This window comes from Balaenoptera physalus (genome assembly GCF_965194825.1).
Source record: "Balaenoptera physalus genome assembly, chromosome: 13".
Taxonomy (NCBI): domain Eukaryota; kingdom Metazoa; phylum Chordata; class Mammalia; order Artiodactyla; family Balaenopteridae; genus Balaenoptera; species Balaenoptera physalus.
Window position 1 is genome coordinate 99,685,150 of NC_138892.1, and position 21,383 is coordinate 99,706,532.

The following is a 21,383-nucleotide window of genomic DNA, read 5'->3' on the forward strand; positions in this document are numbered from 1 at the left end:
ATGGAAATCCCCATATCTTTATATCTGAGTTTAACAGCTGTATTGGAGGCTGCACCTCTGTGGCTTTTATTTCAACCTTAATCAAACAAATTTTGGGTGCCCAGGGAACAGATTTTTTTTTGTACGTTAGGTTTATAGAAACATTTATGTTGCTAGCAATTTAGAGATGTGACTCTTTTGTTACATTCTCTAGTCCTGCCAATTCATGGCAACCTAAGAAACTGAGACCAACTCAGGAGGTCAAAGAAAATAAACTGGTTTCTGACACTGAGAGCTACAGAATGTGGTGCTGTATAGTCTGTGTACTTATCCAGATATGAGAGAGATCAGTAGTGGGCTTCTATTATCTTATATAAGGCATGTCTGGCCAGCTTCTAGGAGACATGTACTGTGCAACCTGTTCTAGAACTGGTTTTCTCAGACACAGAACATTCTGTGGTATCACCAAACCATACACAAATTCTGATTTAACCTTTAGAGGCCATAGACCTGCAAATGCTAACAATAAATGAGACTTGTACACTGAAAACTACAAAATATCATTGAAAGAAATGAAAGAACTGAATCAATAGAAAGACATCCTGTAGGAAGTAGGAAGACTTAATATTGTTAAGACGGCAGTCCTCCCAAGTTGATGGGCACAGTTAATGCAGTCTCTGCTGAAATTCCAGATTTTTTTTTCAGAAATGGTCAAGCTGATTCTAAAATTCATATAAGAGGGAACGCAAGGGACTTTAGAGTATCCAAAAAAATCTTCAAAAAGAGAACAAAGTTGTAGGACTCAGACTTAATAATTTTAATTTTTTTTTTTTTTTTTTTTTTGGCCACGCTACACGGCTTGTGGGATCTTAGTTCCTCGAACCGGGATTGAATTGAACCCAGGTCCTCAGAAGTGAAAGCGCTGAGTCCTAACCACTGGACCGCCAGGGAAATTCCCCAGACTTAATAATTTTAAAACGTACTACACAGCTGCAGTAATTAAGACCATGCATTATTGGCATAAGGAGAAATATGGACTTCAGACTCTGGGACCCCTGTTTTCAGGCCTCCAGCCTCAGATTGAATTCTAGCCCCAGACTTCCTGGTTCTCCAGCTTGCAGATGTCAAATTGTGGGACTTCTTGGCCTCCATAGCCTTGTGAACCAATTCCTATAATAAATCTCCTCTTATGTATGTCTTTCTCTATATATCCTGTTGGTTCTGTTTCTCAGAGAACCCCCACTAATACAATGGATGAAACTTGAAAACTTGCTGAGTGAAAGAAGCCAGACACAGAAGGTCACAAATTGTATGATTCAATTTATATGAAATATCCCAAATAGGCGAACCTTTAAAGACGGAAAATAGATTAGTGATTGCCCAGGGACTTGGAGCGGGAAGGTGGGCATTGGGGAGTGACTGCTACCGGCACAGGGTTTCTTTTGTGGAGGGGGATTAAAATAGTCTAGCAGTGTGGTTGCACAACCTTCTGAAAATGCTAAAAAGCACTGAATTGTATACTTTAAAAGGGTGAATTTTATGGTATGCGAATTATATCTCAATTAAAAAAAAAACCCGAAAGCAATATTAAAGGTAATTTTTAAAAATATAAACTTATTTATTTATTTATTTTTGGCTGCGTTGGGTCTTTGTTGCTGCACGCAGGCTTTCTCTACTTGCGGCAAGCGGGGGCTTCTCTTCGTTGCGGTGCGCGGGCTTCTCATTGCGGTGGCTTCTCTTGTTGCGAAGCATGGGCTCTAGGCACGTGAGCTTCAGTAGTTGTAGCACGCGGGCTCAGTAGTTGTGGCTCGAGGGCTCTACAGCACAGGCTCAGTAGTTGTGGCACAGGCTTAGTTGCTCCGCGGCATGTGGGATCTTCCCGGACCAGGGCTCGAACCCATGTCCCCTGCATTGGCAGGCGGATTCTTAACCACTGCACCACCAGGGAAGTCCCTAAAGGTAATTTTAATTTTCAAAAAAGAAAAAAAGTTTTTGAGAATCTGCTATGGAAGCAGTATATAGTATAATGTAGAAACACAGATTCTAAAGCCACGCAACCTGGGTTGAAGTTCCAAATCCCTGCTTACTAGCTGTGTGATCTAGAGCAAGTTACTTAACCTCTCTGTGACACAGTTTCTTTATCTATATGTAAAGTGCTTAGAACAGTGCCGAACACATGGTGAGCACTGTATAAGTGTTTGTCATGTTAACTATATGCCATAAAATGTACTAGGCAGTAGCGGGAAGCAAAAACCAGTATCAAGGAAGCTGTGCCGAGCATAAATATCAGTTAAGGGTGGAGTCCAAAGCAGATTGCTTCATTTGCTTTATTGTCTGAACTCTGCTCCATGCTCACTCGTGAAAAGAGCCTGGGTTTAGTGGAAAAGGAGGGAAAGATAATGTGGGTCCAAGGATACAGTACCTGAATTTAATCTTGCTACCTGGGTCCTGGAAAAAGGTCCAAAATGTGTTAGGAGAGATATATAGAGAAAAAACCAGAGCAAGAGATGGTGAACAGTACTTAATAGTTTTGTTGTTCGGTTGAATGTGTTAGGCAACAATTCTGAGGGTTTTCCTCTGGAATTTAGACACTAACCTCATGATCGTTGTTCTCTTGTCCTATCTTTGTTGGGATCTTTTTTGCTCTTTCATTTCAAAATGTAAGATCAAGCAAACCTTTAAAGTTCATGTCCCTGCCACATTTTTATTCCCAGGACAAATCAAGAACCCAGGAGGGTGGCGGGAGTTTCAGGTAATCTTTGCATCCCTTTGCTTTAAACTGCTTTCTGCATCTTTGTAGGGGTGCCTTTACAGTTATTGATTTTTCTGTAGATCTCAGTCTGTTGACAGACACCAAATAGAGATTCTAGTAGAAGGACTGGATTGCATACCCCTTTTGAGGGAATGATATAAGGTATTAAATTCCCTACTTAGAAGGATAGAGAAAAACCCTGTTGTCCATCTTTCTCTGGTTTTACACTTCTGAATTCTCTTCTACTATGTAAATATGTTTTATACATACTTGGTTTCATCATAGTTCTGCTTTCTTGAATATTCTCCATTGGATATCAATAAATAATTATAATGCCTTGTATTCTTACTCTTTACATATTATTTCTTGGTGCTTTACATACAACCCTTTGCCAAAGAGATGTTAATTGACTTGTTTAAGGTCACACACAAGAACTTGCTGACCCAGAATCATTACTTAGATCTCGTGACTCCTTTGCCTGTATTAGGAGAGGTTTCTTCCCTTTTACTGTACATTTCTCCTAGAACTTTCTATTGAGAAATAATCTGGGTGAGGAAAATATGGCGAATTCCAGGGCAGAAGGCAGCCGAAGCCTGAAGATTAATGCCAGGGCCTCATTATACTGGCACCCACGCTGGTACAGGTATAGCGTTATTTAAAATTCATTCGATATCAGATTTTTCTCCTAGGTGAATCTCATATCATCTTTTTTAAGATGCATTGAACTTTGTCTCCCTAAAGATTATTAGTAGTGATACATGAGAAAAAGTATGACTAATAAATGATAGGGCAATGAGCAGAGTTGGCTTGAAGTTCTCTGGAATACCTTAACAAAGCTTAACAGATCCCCAAGTTATTACTATAGAAAAGCTTTACCTGTGGGAAGCAAGGGAACTTCAGAAGAGATGGCAGTGGGCGTGTGTGGGGTGTGTGTGTGTGTGTGTGTGTGTGTGTGTGTGTGTGTGTGTGTGTGTTGGGTGCGGGAGGGTGGAACATGATTCTGAAATCCTTTTATTCTAAAACTGTAAATGTCCTCTCATATGTTTTGTCATTTGTCAGAATGTCTCTGGTTAGGTAGTGTAAGAATGACAATACATTATGTTATAGATTAGGAATTAAAACACAGGGGAATGATAATATTTGGCCAAAGAGAGAGAAAGAGAGAGTACTAAAACACAGCTGCCAATTTAGAGCCTTATCTATTCAGCGTGATCAGCTCGGTGCTCTGTGATGACCTAGAGTGGTTGGATAGGGAAAGTGGAAGGGAGGTTCAAGAGGGAAGGGCTATCGGGATACATGTATACGTACAGCTGATTCACTGTGTTGTACAGCAGAAGCTAATAAACATTGTAAAGCAATTATACTCCACTAAAGATGAAAAAATAAAAAGAACCTTATGTATTTTTAAAAATAAATATATATTTTTCATTTTTGGCTGCGTTGGGTCTTCGTTGCTGCACACGAGCTTTCTCTAGTTGCGGTGCGCAGGCTACTCATTGCGGTGGCTTCTCTTGTTGTGGAGCACGGGCTCTAAGCACGCAGTCTTCAGTAGTTGTGGCTCGCGGGCTCTAGAGCACAGGCTCAGTAGTTGTGGCTTGTGGGCTTAGTTGCTTCACGGCATGTGGGATCTTCCCGGACCAGGGCTCAAACCCGTGTCCCCTGCATTGGCAGGCGGATTCTTAACCACTGTGCCACCAGGGAAGTCCCAGAACCTTATCTATTAAATTAGAGCCTGGTGAATTTCCTCTGTATTAAGTAAGAAAGGAAGATAATGCGGGTTTAAGGCAGAGTTCCCAAACTTGGTTACATACTGGAATTAACCTTCAGAGCTTTAGCAGATCCCAGTACTTTGTTCCCATTCCCAGAGACTCTGATTCTGACTTAATTGATGCATCTTGGGCGCTGAAACTTTCAAAAAGCTCCTTCAGCCACACTGGTTTAAATCTGGGAGGGGGTTAGAGTTGGGGAAAGGAAATCTACAATCAGTTTTATCTACTTTTATTGTAAGTATATGATGTTTTAAATTTTAAAACTATGAAGCAATTTATAAAAAAGAACACAAAAGTTGAAAATTTAAGATTTAAAAAAATCAGATACTTCACAGAAGGAAGGTGAGAAAATTGTAGTAGAAACCTGGTAATATTTACTATAAGGATACATTAAATTTAGATTTCAGGAAATAATTTTCTTATTCCTGTGATACACAGATGCATGAGTATTCTAATTGTGCTATTATGTCATGACATTGGTATGAAATCTTATCCAAAAGGAGAGGTCATTTGAAGATATCATAATTTGAATAATAATAATAATAGTTATTATTATAGGAATATTTTTATTTCTATAATTATTATAGGAATAATTAATAATAGCTACTGTTTGCTGTGTGCTAGGTATTGTTCTAAGGATCATTTAATTCTTACAGCGACTCTTGGAGTTAGATAATACTGTAAACCCAATTTAACAGGTGAAAACAAATGAGGTTTAAGAGAAATTAAGTAATTTGCTCAAGAATACACAGCTAATTAGTAGCAGAAATGGGTATATTGGGTTTCAGAAATGCATTGGGCTATACTTCTGAGACTTGTAATAAAAACTGAAAGGCAGCTGAAGCCTGGGAGTATGCCTTTTTGGCCTTTGTTGTGGAAGATATAAAAGACCTCAAAGAAAGAAGCATCTAAAAACAAAGCATCTTCCTCATGCATATAAGTTCAGAGCAGGGAAGAAAGGGACAAAGGCAGATGGCTGAGATGGGGCCAGCTGTTGGGCTGCACTGGGGCTATATTAAGATAACAGGCCGGCTATAGAAGAATCGCTCACTTCTATTTAAGAAAATACACGCCTACGCACCCTACTCACCCACACCCACATTCGCTATATTTGCGTGCGCACACGCGGTGGTTCTGCGTTTTTTTGCTCACTGAATTTATTTTCCAACTATTCTCCTTTAACATTTAGCAAGTCTTTTGGCACTTTCATTATGTTGTGCCTGTGTTAAGAAGAAAGGGATTTTATCCACATTTATGCCAGTGCTTTGAAGGAAAGCCACACTCTCTTGAGATCATCATGGTGGGCCAGTAGTAATCAGTGTTAGAGACCGTCAAGTAGAGTATATTATTCAGGAACGGTACGTTGGACCCCTTGGTCTGAAAAGTAATTATGCTACACACATGGATTCTTGTTAGAAGAGGAACTTGTAACTACTACCATTGAAGAACACTTTTACAATCTTATTAATTCTCACTAGAATCCTCTAAGTGGTCATGATGATCTCAGTTGTAAAAATTAGAAAACCAAGGCTTTACAAGGTTGAGATAAATCCATTCTGCATCTCCACCTCTGGTGCCTGTGTTCTTTCTACTATACCACAGTTTGATGAAGATGATATATTAACTTTGTTCCCGAAAGTTCCAACTTGTCTGTTTCCCAGATAGGAAAGATAATGCCTCCAGCAAGCAATAAGAAAGGACTTGATAAACGTCAGAGCTTCACCTTGACTTTAGGCCAAGAGAGCCCTCTTTGAAGCCATAAATCTTGACTTAGTGATTCTACCTTATCTTTAATTCTGATCACTAGTTAAGAAGAAGATTTTAAAGAAGAGTTTTTCTTCTGTCTTTTCTGTCACCCTCAGCCAGTTTTCTTTTGATGTCTCTGCTTTCAAATTTTTCTGCCTTCCAGACTTTCTTCCTTTTCATTTTTTTATTATAAAATAATGAAGGCTTAATTCAGACTATCTGAAAAATAAAAAATGGAGGAAAAAATATCAATCTTACGGTCACCATTGTTGCTGTAACATTCTGATATATTTCTCTTTTGGGTTCCCCTGCACAGGTGTTTCCCCCTAACCAGTACTGGTGTGGTCTTCGCTTATATATGTATATTTTAAAAATCTGCTTTTATCATTTAATGTGCTACCATTAAAATTCCCCATTTATTAAAAATTTTCATGAACATAAAGTTAATGTATTTATAGTATTCCACTCTATAGCTATAGAAAAATTTAACATCCCTCTTTGTATTAGTTAGGGTTCTCCAGAGAAATAGAATCAGCAAGAAGTGTGTGTGTGTGTGTGTGTGTGTGTGTGTGTGTGTGTATTTATCTAGCTATCTATCAGTCATCAATATATCTACCTATCCAATCTATGAAGATATATGAAATCCATGGATACTTGGCAAGTTCAAAATCTTCAGGGTAGGTGAAAACCCAGGGAAGATTTGCCGTTTGAATCCAAAGGTAGTCTGCTGGCAGAATTCCCTCTTCTTCTGGGCAGGTCAGTCTTTTTCTATGAAGACTTTCAGCTGATTTGATGAAGCCCACCCACATTATGGAGGGTAATCTGTTTTACTCAAAGTTCACTGAGTTAAATGTTAATCTCATTTTAAAAATTCCTTCACAGAAACATTTAGAATAATGTTTGACCAAATATCTTGGTAGCATGGCCTAGCCAAGTTGACACAAAAATTAACCATTACACTCTTTTTGATGACAATTTGTTTAAATTTTTATCTTTTTTATAGAAAAAAGATATCTTCTTTATCTTTTTTTGTAGAAAATTTCAAATCTATACAAAAACAGAAAAAAGTAGGTAGGATGGGAAGACGGCTACCGATGTATTAATCACCCTAATTCAACACTTTTCAACACATGGTCAATCTTGTTTTTTTTACATCTCCACCCACTCTCCTTCAAGTCCTGGGATTATTTTGAAGTAAATGTATATTTTTGCTTTCAAGAGAAATAGATGACAGTACAATAAAAATGTTTGTCTGTGTTCAGAAACATCTTCCATTTAAAAAAGATCTTCTTATAATTGACTCCTAGGATAGAAATTATCGGGTCAAAATTATAAATGTCCTTAAGGCTCTTCATTTACATATTGCCAAATTTGTTTCTGTAAATGTTGAAATTTTGATAACGTGTCAAAAAAAAGAGTGAGCTTTTGTTTGTTTGTTTTTTTAAACCCTCTTGCACTGTTGGTGGGAATGTAAATTGATACAGCCACTATGGAGAACAGTATGGAGGCTCCTTAAAAAACTAAAAAAGAGTGAGCTTTTTAATAAAGCTCCTCAGTGCATCAAAGTTCTTTCTTTCATTTTTTTCTTAAGTGGATAAGCAAAAAAAAAAAAAAAAAAAAAAAAAATTGCATCTTGTTTTTCTTTTAATGTGTATTATTTAATTACTAGTTAAATTGAATATCTTTAATCTTACTCCCCCGTGGTTCCATATTTGTTAAACATTTTGGTTTGATGAATTTGTTTTCTTCAGTTTTTCATTTTCCATGGCCATTTACTTATTGGCACCTTAATGATTTTCTTATTTATTGCTATAAAATTTCTATGCTTTTATTTGTTCATTGGTTGATCTCTTTTTTTTTTCTATTGGAAAGAATCTTTTCTTTAAAATTTAGCAAGTCCTTGCCAATCCAATATAACTTATACTGTTATTTTTTATGTTTCTTAAAACATACAGTCATTTTTCCAACTAAAATTTATTTTTACATAGGGGTGAAGCAAGGATCTAAAGTATTTTTGCCAAATGAGTAACCCATAATATGCATATTATGCATAATTCATATAATGCGTAATCTATCTCAGTACTTCCAATACCAGCTATAGTTTAGTATCTCCTGGGAAACATGGAGATACTCTTCCTTTTTTCAATGCTGATAGGTGAAATCATAATCTATTGGATTCATAATCATCATAATCTCTTCCAGAGTTGGGAGGTGGTGAGCTCCAGTACTAGTACTAGTATTTTTTTAAAAAAGCTCACTAAAAGATTCTAGTGTACAGCCCAAGTTTGAGAATCTGCTTGTTTTTCTCATGCTGACTTCTTTATATTAAATTTCTAAATATGTGTTTTATTTATAGGATATTTACATGTTCTATTAATCTTCTCTCTATTTTTCGGTGTCATTGTGTGTGAGTGTGTCTATGGGAAGGTGTGTGTGTGTGTATGTGTGTGTTAGGCTTTGTCATATATTCAGGCTTAGAACATGCCTCTCGGGCTCAAAGTTGGATTTGTTTTGTTTTTAGAATAAAAGATTACCTCATGCTGGGATGTTGCTAGTTCCCTTCCTCATCTTGCTGGAGCCCTAAGTTTCCAAACAAACCACCTATAAGAGCTCTCCCTGAACTCCTTATCTTAGTCTTCTCATTCATAGCTAAACATCTTTAAAAAGCTGCCTAAACACATTTTCTCCACATCCTCACTTTCTATTTATTCCCTGAACCACACCACTCTCTGGCTCTGCTGCTGCCCTGACACTACTCTTTCTATGGCCAAGAGTGATCTCCATGTTGCCTGTATCCACTGGTGACTTTTTTCTCTAAATTTTCATCAGCTTTACGACCAAACGCCTGAGCAAGAGATGTGAGATAAACTAACTAGGTTGCAGAGGTAGACGGTAGGTAAAGATGGACAGTTCAGTTATAGAGTCAAACGCAGGCAAGAATAAGCAACTTGGGTTTTTGGTGGCGTGAACAGAACACAGGGGCCAGAGGTCCCGGGGTGTGTGGGTAGACATGAAATCGAGCAGGGATGGGCTGCTGGCCATGACTCAGGCTCTAGGCCGGCAGGGGTGTTTATCTGGGGGGAGATGTCTTCCCATTCATAGCAGAACCTCAGTAACCAGAGTACAGAGCAAAGTTCTGATCTCATGAAGGAGGATTCATTTAGGCAGAGAGGACAGTAAGACCCTGCCCACCCATGAGGATGGATTCAGGATGGGACCCCGGGCTGCGCAGTGCTTGGATCCAAGGCACGGGTGACCAGACATGCCTTGTGAAAATGGATCGAGGTTTCGTCCTCTCAAACTGGGGAGGATGGTGAGAGGAAGGGGAGAAGGGAACTGAGACTATTGATCACTATTGATCTCCTTACTGCCTCTGTCAAGATGGGTTCAGGACCTGGGTGAAGATTGAGCCAGCAGATAGATGGTATCAATGGAACCAGCTAGAAGGAGTTGAGGAATCTAGAGACAGAGGTTAATTAATTAACTAGTCAATTATATCACTATTTATTAGAGCATTCTATCTGTTTTTGTACCTTTGTTCACAGCATGATGCTCTTTGATCCACCATGTTTAAATCTCCCTTCCTCAACATGATTGTGTTTTCTTTTTTTAAAAAATTTATTTTATTTATTTATTTTTGGCTGTGTTGGGTCTTTGTTGCTGCACACGGGCTTTCTCTGGTTGTGGTGAGCGGGGGCTACTCTTCCGTCTGGTGCGTGGGCTTTCTCTGGTTGTGGTGCGCAGGCTTCCCACTGCGGTGGCTTCTCTTGTTGTGGCTCACGGGCTCTAGGCGTGTGGGCTTCAGTAGTTGTGGCTTCTGGGCTCTAGAGTGCAGGCTCAGTAGTTGTGGCGCACGGGCTTAGTTGCTCCGCAGCATGTGGGATCTTCCCGGACCAGGGCTCAAACCTGTGTCCCCTGCATTGGCAGGCGGATTCATAACCACTGTGCCACCAGGGAAGCCCAACATGATTGTTAAATTCAGACGCCTCCTAGCAGGTGTAATACTTAGGCTGTCAAATCACACCTTGTTGGTGTATGCAGATTTTAAAAAAATATTTATTTATTTATTTGGTTGCAGTGGGTCTTAGTTGCGGCAGGTGGGCTCCTTAGCTGTGGCTCACAGGTTACTTAGTTGTGGCATGGGAACTCTTAGTTGAGGCATACATGTGGGATCTAGTTCCCTGAGCAGGGATTGAACCTGGGCCCCCTGCATTGGGAGCGTGGAGCCTTATCCACTTCGCCACCAGGGAAGTCCCTGTATGCAGATTTTTAAAACCCACATTAATTTGTGATTACTTTAACTCACTCTTCAAACACAGGACTACATATACTTAGATCCACAAATATTATAAGTATTTTGATAATGGTTTTTTTGTTTTGGTTTTTTATTTGTAGTTGTATATGCTTACCTGATTGGTACAGCTGTGTGACTACCTCCCAACCTGGAAAACAGGTGAAGAAGGGAGAGACTAATATACTGTATATGGATTGCCTGTAATGGACCTGGCACGACACCAGGTATTTTACATAAATTATCCCATATAATTTTCAACAGCCTTGGAAGGTAGATATTATTGTCTCCACTTTACAGGTGGAAAAACAGAGGCTCAGAAAGTTAGGATAACTTATACACAGTCATGGTGAATAGTAGAACTGAGATTCAAATAGAAGCCCTACTCCAGAGCTCCTTCTCTTACTATTACCCCAAAGGAAATTACAGGCAGGGGAGGGATAGGAATGAAAACTTGTGAGGTTCTGGGGCTGCCATGATGTGGGTAGGAAGATGCAGGTCCAAGGGAGCCTTCAGAATTTGAGAGAGGCGAGGGGGAATTCCTGGTTGTGGGGACTTCTTGGCCGGCCTGCCCCTTTTCTGGTGTCATTCATTTCCTTTACTACCCTCAGGAGAGAAGCAGGTGTCTTGGTCCCGAAATTAGGAAGAGAAGGAATGACAAGGTCAAGTGATATGCTCAGTGAATCACCTACTAACCCAGACTTAGAACTTCAAACCTCTGCTCTGTAATCCGAGCACCAGGTCAGCGCTGATCCTACTTCCCCGGACTCCAGACGGCTCAGCTCAGAAGCACGCTGGCCCACTCCTGAGGCGGGGAATCTACTCTTTGCTCCTGAAGGTGCAGAATGAGGTGGCGATGTGTTCCCACAGGTGCCTTTTTCATCTTGCCAGGCATTTGCTATTGTTTACCTGGAATTACCTTCTGTGTATAGAGCCCTGACAAGGACACACCCTGTATGACAAAGCACTGAGGTGAACGGAGGCTGAGCTGATTTCCTGATTGTGGAGTCTCCTGTCTATTTGTCTCTCTGCCTGCCTGCATCTGGGACTCATTTATCAGAGAACGAGAAAGTGTGCTTCTGTGTGTGTGTGTGTGTGTGTGTGTTTCCCGCAATCTTTTGCAGACTGTCTTCCTTCTTTCTTTCTTTTTTTTTTTTAACGGTGAACTGTTTGTCATATTAGCATTTCCTGATTGGCAAGCTTATAAACATATTCCACAACCTCTACAAATACACATTTTCTCATTGCATAATTTCTTTCAACGTGGTATAAGGTGTTTGTCCAGTGAACAGAAACATCTTCAGGTTTTCTCTCATAAGAAGATACAGTAGTTAAATGTAGACATGTTCAGCAATTAATCAGACTGTCTTCTTTCCGCCCTCCTCTCTGCAGAGGGCTGTGTGTTAGAAAAGGCTGGAGGCGTGGCAGGACAACAAAATAGATCTCCTCGCTTATAGGGGAAATGGTCAAAAGATTTTTAAAGTACCAGAAGCTCCCCCTTAGAAGGAAAAGCCAAGCGGGGTGAATCATAAAGATGGGGACTGATCCCTGGAAATGCAGTGTGACTGACAAAGTATTTGAAACAAGCCCCAAGCAGCACATACAGACATCTTTGGTGTGTCCATCAGGTAGGAGAGAATAAATGGATCAGAGGCAACTCTGTTTTCAGAGCAGGTGGTGGTTGTATGTTCTTGGCCTTTCCTTTTTTTTTTTTTTTTTTGTAATAACCCACAGTGCCCAGCATATCACTGATATTCAATGAATGAATACAGGAGTGGACAGCACTTTGCAGGGAGTTGATGTTGGGAGGCAGCAAAGGAGCTAAAAAGCCATTGGCCTTTCCTTCCTATCAATAATCTTTATTATGGGCTTGGGAAATTGCTGTTGGTTAGTAATCCCAGGAAGAGAAAATAGCCAGCAAGAGAGAATATAATTATATATATATTATTTCCGGGCTTTGGAGATTTGCACGTGGTGGATGGAGGGTTATGGAATCGGGAACGTGATAAGTAAAATGATCATTATAATAAAAATAAAATGTCTCGAATTTGTATAACACCTCAGAGAACATAAAATGTGTTCATGTCTATAATGATATTTAAAATCTGATGCTGTTTGTGATGTGAGCACTGCATCTCGTGCCTGGGAATCCTGGGGCTGCCTATCTTGCATTCCATGTCCTCCCCTACGGAGCAAGCTTTTCAGGAGAAGCCAGGATACAATTTAGGCTTCCTCATCTCTACTGTGTATCACGTATATTTCAGGAATTCTCAAAGAGGTAAAAATTCCTGACAGGTAAAAATAAGCAAGAAGAGCTGGTAACACTCTGTCTTGTTGTCAAAAGATTTTGTTTCAACATGGCCAGGACTCCCAGGCAGCATGGCAGGGCCTCTTTTTTTATGGTTCAAAGTGCATTTCAAGCCTTAGGTCTCTGGGAAGGTGGAAGAGGGTGGAGAGCAGCACAGTCACAATCGTTCCATATCTGAGAAGAACGGGAGGATGAGGGATTCTCTCTGGCTACCTCCTCTCCTGTCCGCCTTATCTGCACCAGGAGATATCACTGGGCATAAGGTGAGTTATCTGTGCAAGTCTGACTCTCTGGGTTTAAAGAGCAAGGCCTTTCATCTACTCGTCCTCTCACGAGTGCACCTGCAGGAGAAGGGTAGAGCCTGAGGCGCTCTGAGACCCGGCAGGGAAACTCTAAGGCTTAGGCCAGGGCTCTATCCCCTGGGGGTTCTGGCCCCTTCCTGACCCTCGGTCTCACAGTGGAAGATTGCTAGTCCTGGAAACCAGGCCCTTTTCCCCAAAATGGAAGATAGAAATAGGCTTGGGCTCAGATCCAGGAAAATGAACAGATAAAGAAAATGATCCTGGATTCCATCATCTGGTGAGTACTGGAAACCACTTCTGATTCGACACTCATATTCAGAATGCATTTTGAAGACAGACATGCAGACATGCCCCTAGGTGACCTTGGAGAACACACAGACAGATTCTACTCACCTGTTCTTTCCAATTTATGGTATATTTTTTGGTGAAATTTAGTTTCAGCATTGTGGTTTCCATGATTGTTTTGGATTCTGACATAATTCCTTCTTGACACTATGTGTCTTGTCCATTTGAATGGCAAGGACATACATGTAACGAAGTAGTTTATTATTTATTTATTTATTTATTTGGCTGCATTGGGTTTTCATTGCTGCGCGCGGGCTTTCTCTAGTTGCAGCCAGCAGAGGCTACACTTCATTGCGGTGCACGGGCTTCTCATTGCAGTGGTTTCTCTTGTTGCATGGGCTCTAGGCGTGCAGGCTTCAGTAGTTGTGGCTCGTGGGCTCAGTAGTTGTGGCTCGCAGGCTCTAGAGTGCAGGCTCAGTAGTTGTGGCGCATGAGCTTAGTTGCTCCACGGCATGTGGGATCTTCCCGGACCAGGGCTCGAATCCGTGTCCCCTGCATTGGCAGGCGGATTCTTAACCACTGCGTCACCAGGGAAGTCCCAATGAAGTAATTTAAAGAACATTGGGTTTGTAGTTAAAAGACTGAGGTATGGGAAATTACCTGGTGCTCCAGTGGTTAAGACTCTGCGCTTTCACTGCTGAGGGTGCCGGTTCAATCCCTGGTCGGGAAATTAAGATCCCGCAAACTGCATGGCCAAAAGAAAACAAAAAGACTGGGGTATGAAACCTTTCTCTGACATTTATTTACTTGCCTTTTTTTTTTTAAACCCTAATTCAGAACTTAATCTCTCTGAGCCTCAGTTTCCTCCTGTGTGTGAAAGTGGCTAGCCTAGCCTGATACATGTACACTGTAGTTCATCAATATATGTTTATTGGATCTGAAAACAGGAAGGACAGCTCGGTTTTCAGAATGTTGGAGATCAGTAATTCTGGAATCCTCTAGATCTGAGCAGTTCTTTTCTATCTTGCTTCCAACTTAACATCGTCACTCCATCAAGTGAATTTTTTGGCTAGACAGCTCAGGGGTAAGGATGATGGGGGAAGAGAAGGGAAGGCTGAGTGACAGAGCCAGAAGGCAGACGGTCTCCGTCTCGGGGTGCCATCTCCATATATTTTATCTTCCTCACTTTGGGTCTTTGTGTCCTCTGCCCCATAGCCCACAGCTATTAATAACCCCCTCGACCCACTGTCGTGCCCAGCTAGGCAGCGGGGCACTTGTCTGTATGAAGAGAACATGGCTGGCAGATCCACTTGTGCAGAGATGCAGGTGGTAAGATTGAGGGTGAGGCAGGCATAGCGGATTTAATCACACCTTATGGGAGCGGGACCATGTGTCATACAGTCTTTCGAGGAATTTCTCACAACACATAGGCAGACAGAGTACAGGAGAATGCATCTAAATTTTTTTTTTTTTTTTTTTTTTTTGGCCTCACCCTGTGGCATGCAGGATCTTAGTTCCCCGACCAGGGATGGAACCCCTGTCCCCTGCAGTGGAAGCTTGGAGTCTTAACCACTGGACCACCAGGGAAGTCCCTGCATCTAATTTTTAAAGTTTTATTTGTAGATGAAATTTGGTAAGAAGAGTTTCTTCTGGACACTCACGAGTAAATCGCTGTTTATGTCTGGGACATTATTATGCTAACTGAACAGAAATGTCACTCATCAGAGTTGTGTTATTATTGCAAACAGAACTATCTTTCTTTGTGTGTAATAAAACAGATGCAAAGATGCAGTGTGCATTGCACTTACATTGTAAATATGTGTAAGATTTTGGAGAGCTAATATGAATACTTAGTTCAATTCCACTTGTGATCATTCACTTCTATGGTTTCTAGACTGCAGTCTTGCAAAAATCTGGGGTGAATTTCTCCTCCCATTTTACTCTCATTCTCTTCCTATTTGTATCTCCTTCACAGTGCTCTGTGTCCCTCTAGATTCTCGATTCGGGGGGCGGGGGAACTAAATCTTTTAATATGCTAACAGAAAGTCAGGAGCAAATGAAAAGAGAAAAAATAAGGAAGGATAACCACAAATGAGGCAATAATATTGTTTTAATCAGAACCCTGCCTGAGAGATTTGGCACCATACGTATGTGTAAACTTTAGGCAAGCTATGTACATATTTTCCACTGTCAAATATAGTTATCAGAATTAACAATTTCACAACCTCACTGGACCCTTGATTCCAGTGCCCTGCGTGTAGCAATACATGGCACTAAAGAGAGAACTTGAAATCTGCCAACTCTTTATTCGCTGTCTGAATTAGCTTTGTATAAAAATGAAAATTAAATGTTTTGTTTAGAAAATAAGTGAGACACAAAGAAAATTAGACCTGCTTAAGGACCATAGGGGAGGTGGACTTTTCCCACATAACACACGGACCACAATTGTTCAGACAGGTGCTGTGAACATTTACTTTGGCCCTGGAGCAGGAGTCTTGGGTGGGAGGGGAGCCTTTAAAAATAATCTGAGAAACAATGGCATGAAAGGATAAGGCATCTAGGGTTGTGTTTTGCATACTTAAGGATTTTACAGTCCAATTAAGAGACAGGCGGTAGCAAACATATTTTTTTCTTTTAACCCAGTGAGATATAGTTGAAGGGGACAGAGTATTGGTCATATTGTACAGAAATGCTGGTCAGGTACATTCTTCTAATAATCAGATGGGTTAGAATCAAACCCATAAGAACGGTCAGCCCAGAAGGTTTTTTCATCTAGCCATGGCTTTTCTTAGCTTGACACAGAGTGGGCAGGCCAAGTCATGTGGTCATTGAATGTTAATATTCAACTAATTGCAGAGAGAAAAATGATGTGGAGAGAAATATTGTTCTTACAAGTGATTATAAGAATTTTGTGACCTAAGTGCTTTGGAGGGCTCTGTGTGGTAAGTTTCCCGTGTAGGCGTTCATGGATATAGGGGTATACCTGGCGCGTATTCCTTAAAAATTCTACATTCATTTGGTATATTATAGATGCCTCTAGCCAAAGTGTAATCATCGGAAAGGGCTTATCATACAAACATCTGGAAAGCAATTTATTGAGTGGGCCTCGCCACATTCTAGGTTTATTTCCTTGCTTCAGCATCCAGTTTCGTCGGGCTGCTACGTGTTGTTAAGCCCAGTCTCTTTAAACTGTCTAAGCACAATTAAAACTGATGGTGAGAACCTTGCTCAGGAAACGCAATAGAAGGTCATGTTGTATCCCAAGGTGGGTGCCCCGTAGTAAGTGTGTTACCCAGGTGAAAGGGAATAGGCATGGACTTGGGTCCTTGGCCACAGGTATGTTTGGCCATGTGCTGTCACTGTGGGCGGCCACCTGAGCAGCTCTACGCGGGGACGTGTGCACAGGGCTTTACATTTCGTGCTCAGGTACGCGTCAGCACGTGTGTGGCTTGGTTTCTGGGCAGAGCTCACGAGTTGGCGCTGGCTGCTGGCTGACGCTTTTCTCCTCTTGTACTGTGGTGAGAGAGATTATGCTCGGTTCTTTGTACTGTGGTGAGAGAGATTATGCTCACAGAACCGACTCCCTGGAGAGCCAAACTCGTTTAACTGGCTGCTCCCTGAACGAAAATAATTACATCTGATAATGCACCGAAAAGGAAGTAAGAGGAAAGGAAAATAAGAATCAGAATGACATTTGCAAATTATGTTTGAATTCTCCTGGCTGAGCTAATGTTTTATTTTTAGGACCTTCTTCACTCCACCCTCTCAAGGCTCTCTGTTTCTTGCCCTTTTACAAGTGTTTTCCCTTTCATGCAGTCTTGTGGAGTTGTGGGAACTTTCACCTTGCCTTTTTGGCTTACAAACTCGATGAGATGGACTTTGCTATCTTACCATTCATTGCCTTCATACTTCCCTCCCTATGCGCAAGCCCACAGATAAGAATTTCCCTTTCTCTCTGCGATGTTCCTTCTCCTGGCTACTCCTCTGTTTACTTAGGTTTCTGTCAACCAGCCACACACCTGTCTCTCTTCTGAGTTGTCAGGGGATTGTTTAACTCTCATCCCCTCAGACAAACTCATGGAACTCCAGGAATAGTGAAAAGAAGACTCAGCTGGCTGGGAGGTTTCTTTACATATGTGTTTCCGGCACTGAGACACTCTGCCTCAATAAGGTATTAGTGGTTATTAGTATCAATAATAAAACACAACATGTAATGTAACAGACGGGACCATAATATGGCTAATGTCACATGTGTACAATATAGTATAATATCATATAAGCTACAATTATGATTTTCTAAAATTTACCTTGTTATTAAATCACTACAGAACTAGAGCACATATTCAGAGTAACCTAGGCAGTGAAAAATCACCATATTTGTTTCAGATCAATCAGAATTAAAGAAGTTGGCTTTGCTGGCCATGGAATCAAGTTAACCAAGGGCAAAATAAAGTTTTTATATACATGGAAGTGTGATGACCACCAGTTCTCTTCAGAAAGAAAGAATTGGCTTTTTGGAAATATATGCTGATTATATAGAATTCTATAGAAATATAAGCTGATTATATAGAATTCTATAGAAATATATGCTGATTATATAGAAGTATAGAGAAATATATGCTGATGATATAGAATATAATCCTGTAAAGAATCTCTGGCCAGGTAAGCAAGAAACTAGCAACTATAGTCTACTTGGAGGAGAATTGGGAACTGGACAGATGGAGAAGGATGGGGTGGGGAAAAGATTTTCATGGTATACTATTTTATATTTTTATTTTTGGATCATATGAACATATTTCATTTTTGTTAAAAAAAAAAGAGAGGAAGAGAAGACGGCTTAGTGCTGACACTTGCTTTCATCCAAATATTGGTAAGAATGAGTGTCTGTGTCTATCTGTATATGATGGGCAGGGAAAGCTCCAAGAGTTGCAGAATTAAATAGTTTTATTGATAACTGCTATCTGCTCATTGGTAGTGAGAATGCGGTAGAGGGATGTTTCAGAGAAGGAAAGCAAATGCATAACTCATCTCTCTTGAAATCTGCCAACTATTGATTCATTGTCTGAATTAGTTTTGTATAAAAATGAAATGAAGTGTTTTGTTTAAAAATTAGGGGATACACAGAAAAAGAAAATTAGACCTTCTTAAGGACTGTAAGAGAGATCGATCTTTCTTACATAGCTCATGGACCACAATTGTGCACCATTCGTGAACTTGACCAGTGGAGCAGGAGTCTAGTGTAGGAGGGGAGCCTTTAAAATAATTTGAGAAACAAACAATGGCATGAAAGGATAAGACCAGATCAGGGCTGGATTAGCCGTATAAGAAAAATGGCAGGAAAAAAAAGTTCTTCCAGTCTGAATGTCAGATAGTTGGATAGAGATGAATTGGTGGCTTGGAGCGTTCCAGGTACCTGTGTACTTAATAACTAGTTATTTGGAGAGGTGTCTTAAAATTCTCTGTGTGCTCCATTTTATCTTATTTTTTTTTTAATAAGAATTTTATTTTTATTTTTATTTATTTATTTATTTATTTATTTATTTATTTATTTATTTATGGCTGTGTTGGGTCTTCGTTTCTGTGCCAGGGCTTTCTCTAGTTGTGGCAAGCGGGGGCCACTCTTAATCGCGGTGCGCGGGCCTCTCACTATCGCGGCCTCTCTTGTTGCGGAGCACAGGCTCCAGATGCGCAGGCTCAGTAATTGTGGCTCACGGGCCCAGTTGCTTCGCGGCATGTGGGATCTTCCCAGACCAGGACTCGAACCCGTGTCCCATGCATTGGCAGGCAGACTCTCAACCACTGCGCCACCAGGGAAGCCCATTTTATCTTATTTTTTTCAGAACAACTCAACCCTTGGGGATTATTCTCTCTTGTTCTGTGCATCCTCTGGTGGTCAAGCGCTGAAGTGGACTGCTGTGTGGCAATGGGGGATGAGAGGCGCATGACGCGGATGCTGTTGGAATGCAGTCTCAGTGACAAGTTGTGTAGTAAGTACAGATGATATAGAGATCTGCCCTCTGAGTTTAGGATGATGGAGATTAAGATCTGAATAGATTCTGGAAGGAAGATCATTTGATTTCTAATAGAAATGAAGACGATGGTGATAACTGAATTGGCACTAGTGGCTTTGGGCGGAGGGGGGAGAGGGGCAGTCATAGATCCAGGTGTGCTGCATCCTCCATCGCAGTAGGAAAAATGAGAGACGAGGCACAGAGCATACTTCATGGGCTAAGAGACAGGGACATTGGGATTTCAGAGTAGGGAGTTGATGCCAGTTGTGGTAGAGGGACCAGGAGGAAGAGATGATCGTGTGTGGTGAGCTGAAGACTGATGGGTAGGGGAAGTCAGGTGAGGCTGCTTCTTCAGTCTCTTCTCTACTTGCCTGATTTCCTACCTAGTTGTCCGGGAGCAGCAGTATGAAATCATCATCATCCCAACCCTTCTGGTTGGGATCTTCCTCATTCTCCTTGGGGTCATCCTGTGGCTTTTCATCCGAGAACAAAGAGAGCACCAGCAGTCTCCTGGACTACAAGGTAAAGTTCAAACCGGGGCTGGGCAGTGGCTCGGGGAAGATGGAGATTGTAGAAAATAAGGCACAAGCCTCAGTGAGCCCAAGTCTCGAGGACCCTGCAATGAGATGGTGGGTATGGGCCCTCTCCTGTGTAGTTGAGCGGGGGGTGAGCTCTTCTCAAGGAAATGTAATATATGCTTGTTAGCTGAAAGAAGAGTAGGCAAGAGAGGCCTCCTGTAACCTGTTTCTGTCTTCTTCGTCCTATTGCACTATCAAATCTTTGGCCATGTGAGTGTCTAAGGACTGGGGAGCAAGGCTTGGGTAAAGCCCAAGGCTTTGTAACCAGCTTTGAACGATGACATTTTACTCTACAATGCATTACAGCCCTACCCTGTGCTTCTGGAATTTACGATGTAAAGGGGTAGCCTTCATAATAGTCTTTGAAGCATTAGGTAGGAGGTGATAATGTGCTATTCTGGAGTACCACTGAGCATATAATGGAAGAGAATCAGCTCATACAGGAAACTCAGAGAAAAAAGAAGGAAAACAATATCCTGACAGTAAATGAAACTCTACAGTGGCTGATCCCTAATCCTTCTCTAAATTGTATCCCAATTCTCTTATAATTCACTCTTACAAAAAACTTCTCAAAGAACTTGTTTAAACTCACTCTCACTACTTCTACTTGTCACATTCTCTTTTGAACATACTAAAACAAGGCTTCCCCCACCCCCACCCCCAATCCACCAAAAGAACTCTTTCCAGGATCACCAGTGTCAGCTCTGTTGGGTCTTCATCCTACTTGACCTGTCAAAAGCATTTGACACTATTTTGCACTTCCTCCTTCTTGAAACACTTTTTTCTTTCCTTTTAAATCTACAGTCACTTCGTAAATGATCTCATTTTCAGTCTTATGGATTCAATTACTTTCTCTATTCTGACTATAGTCCCCTTGAACTCAGATTTTTATACTAAACCACCTACTTTGCAGTTTGGACCTAGTACACATCTAATACGTAATGTGTGTAAAACAAAGGTCCTGAAATTCCCTCACAATGTCCTCTCCCAACAGCCTTCCCTATCTTAGTAAATGGCAAGCCCAACTCCCTATATGTTCAGTCTAAAATCTTGAAGATGTCCTTGACCCCTCTTTCTGTCACACTCCGTCTCTAATCCATTAGCAAATCCTGTTAACTATGTCTTCAAAATAGACTCAAGCCACCCTCACCTCTCATAGATAACTGTAATACACTCTTAAATGGTTTCCCTGCTTCTGCCTGTATCCTTTTATGCTCTATTCTCCTCAGAGCAGCAGAATGATTCTTTTAAGGCATAAGTCAGTCCTATCAATTCTCTGCATGAAACTCCCAGTTGCTTCTCAACTTAGAATGAAAAAAGACAAAATTCTTTTTTAAAAACATTAATTAATTAATTTTTTTG

General features: G+C 40.9%; 1 protein-coding gene across 6 annotated transcripts in view; it reads left to right on the plus strand.

Annotated features, from left to right (window-relative positions):
- The window catches only part of STYK1 (serine/threonine/tyrosine kinase 1), a 55,991-nt gene that overhangs the window by 17,403 nt on the left and 17,205 nt on the right, over positions 1 to 21,383 (plus strand). For 3 of the 6 annotated variants that reach the window (XM_082420276.1, XM_082420277.1, XM_082420278.1), the window contains 2 exons: positions 19,273 to 19,419; positions 19,831 to 19,965. In XM_082420276.1, coding sequence (XP_082276402.1) covers positions 19,356 to 19,419; positions 19,831 to 19,965 — 199 coding nt within the window. In that variant the 5' untranslated portion in view covers positions 19,273 to 19,355. Of the gene's footprint in view, positions 1 to 3,683; positions 10,765 to 11,272; positions 11,408 to 19,272; positions 19,420 to 19,830; positions 19,966 to 21,383 lie in introns of those variants that run through there. The other 3 variants (XM_082420273.1, XM_082420275.1, XM_082420274.1) reach the window with 3 other exon arrangements.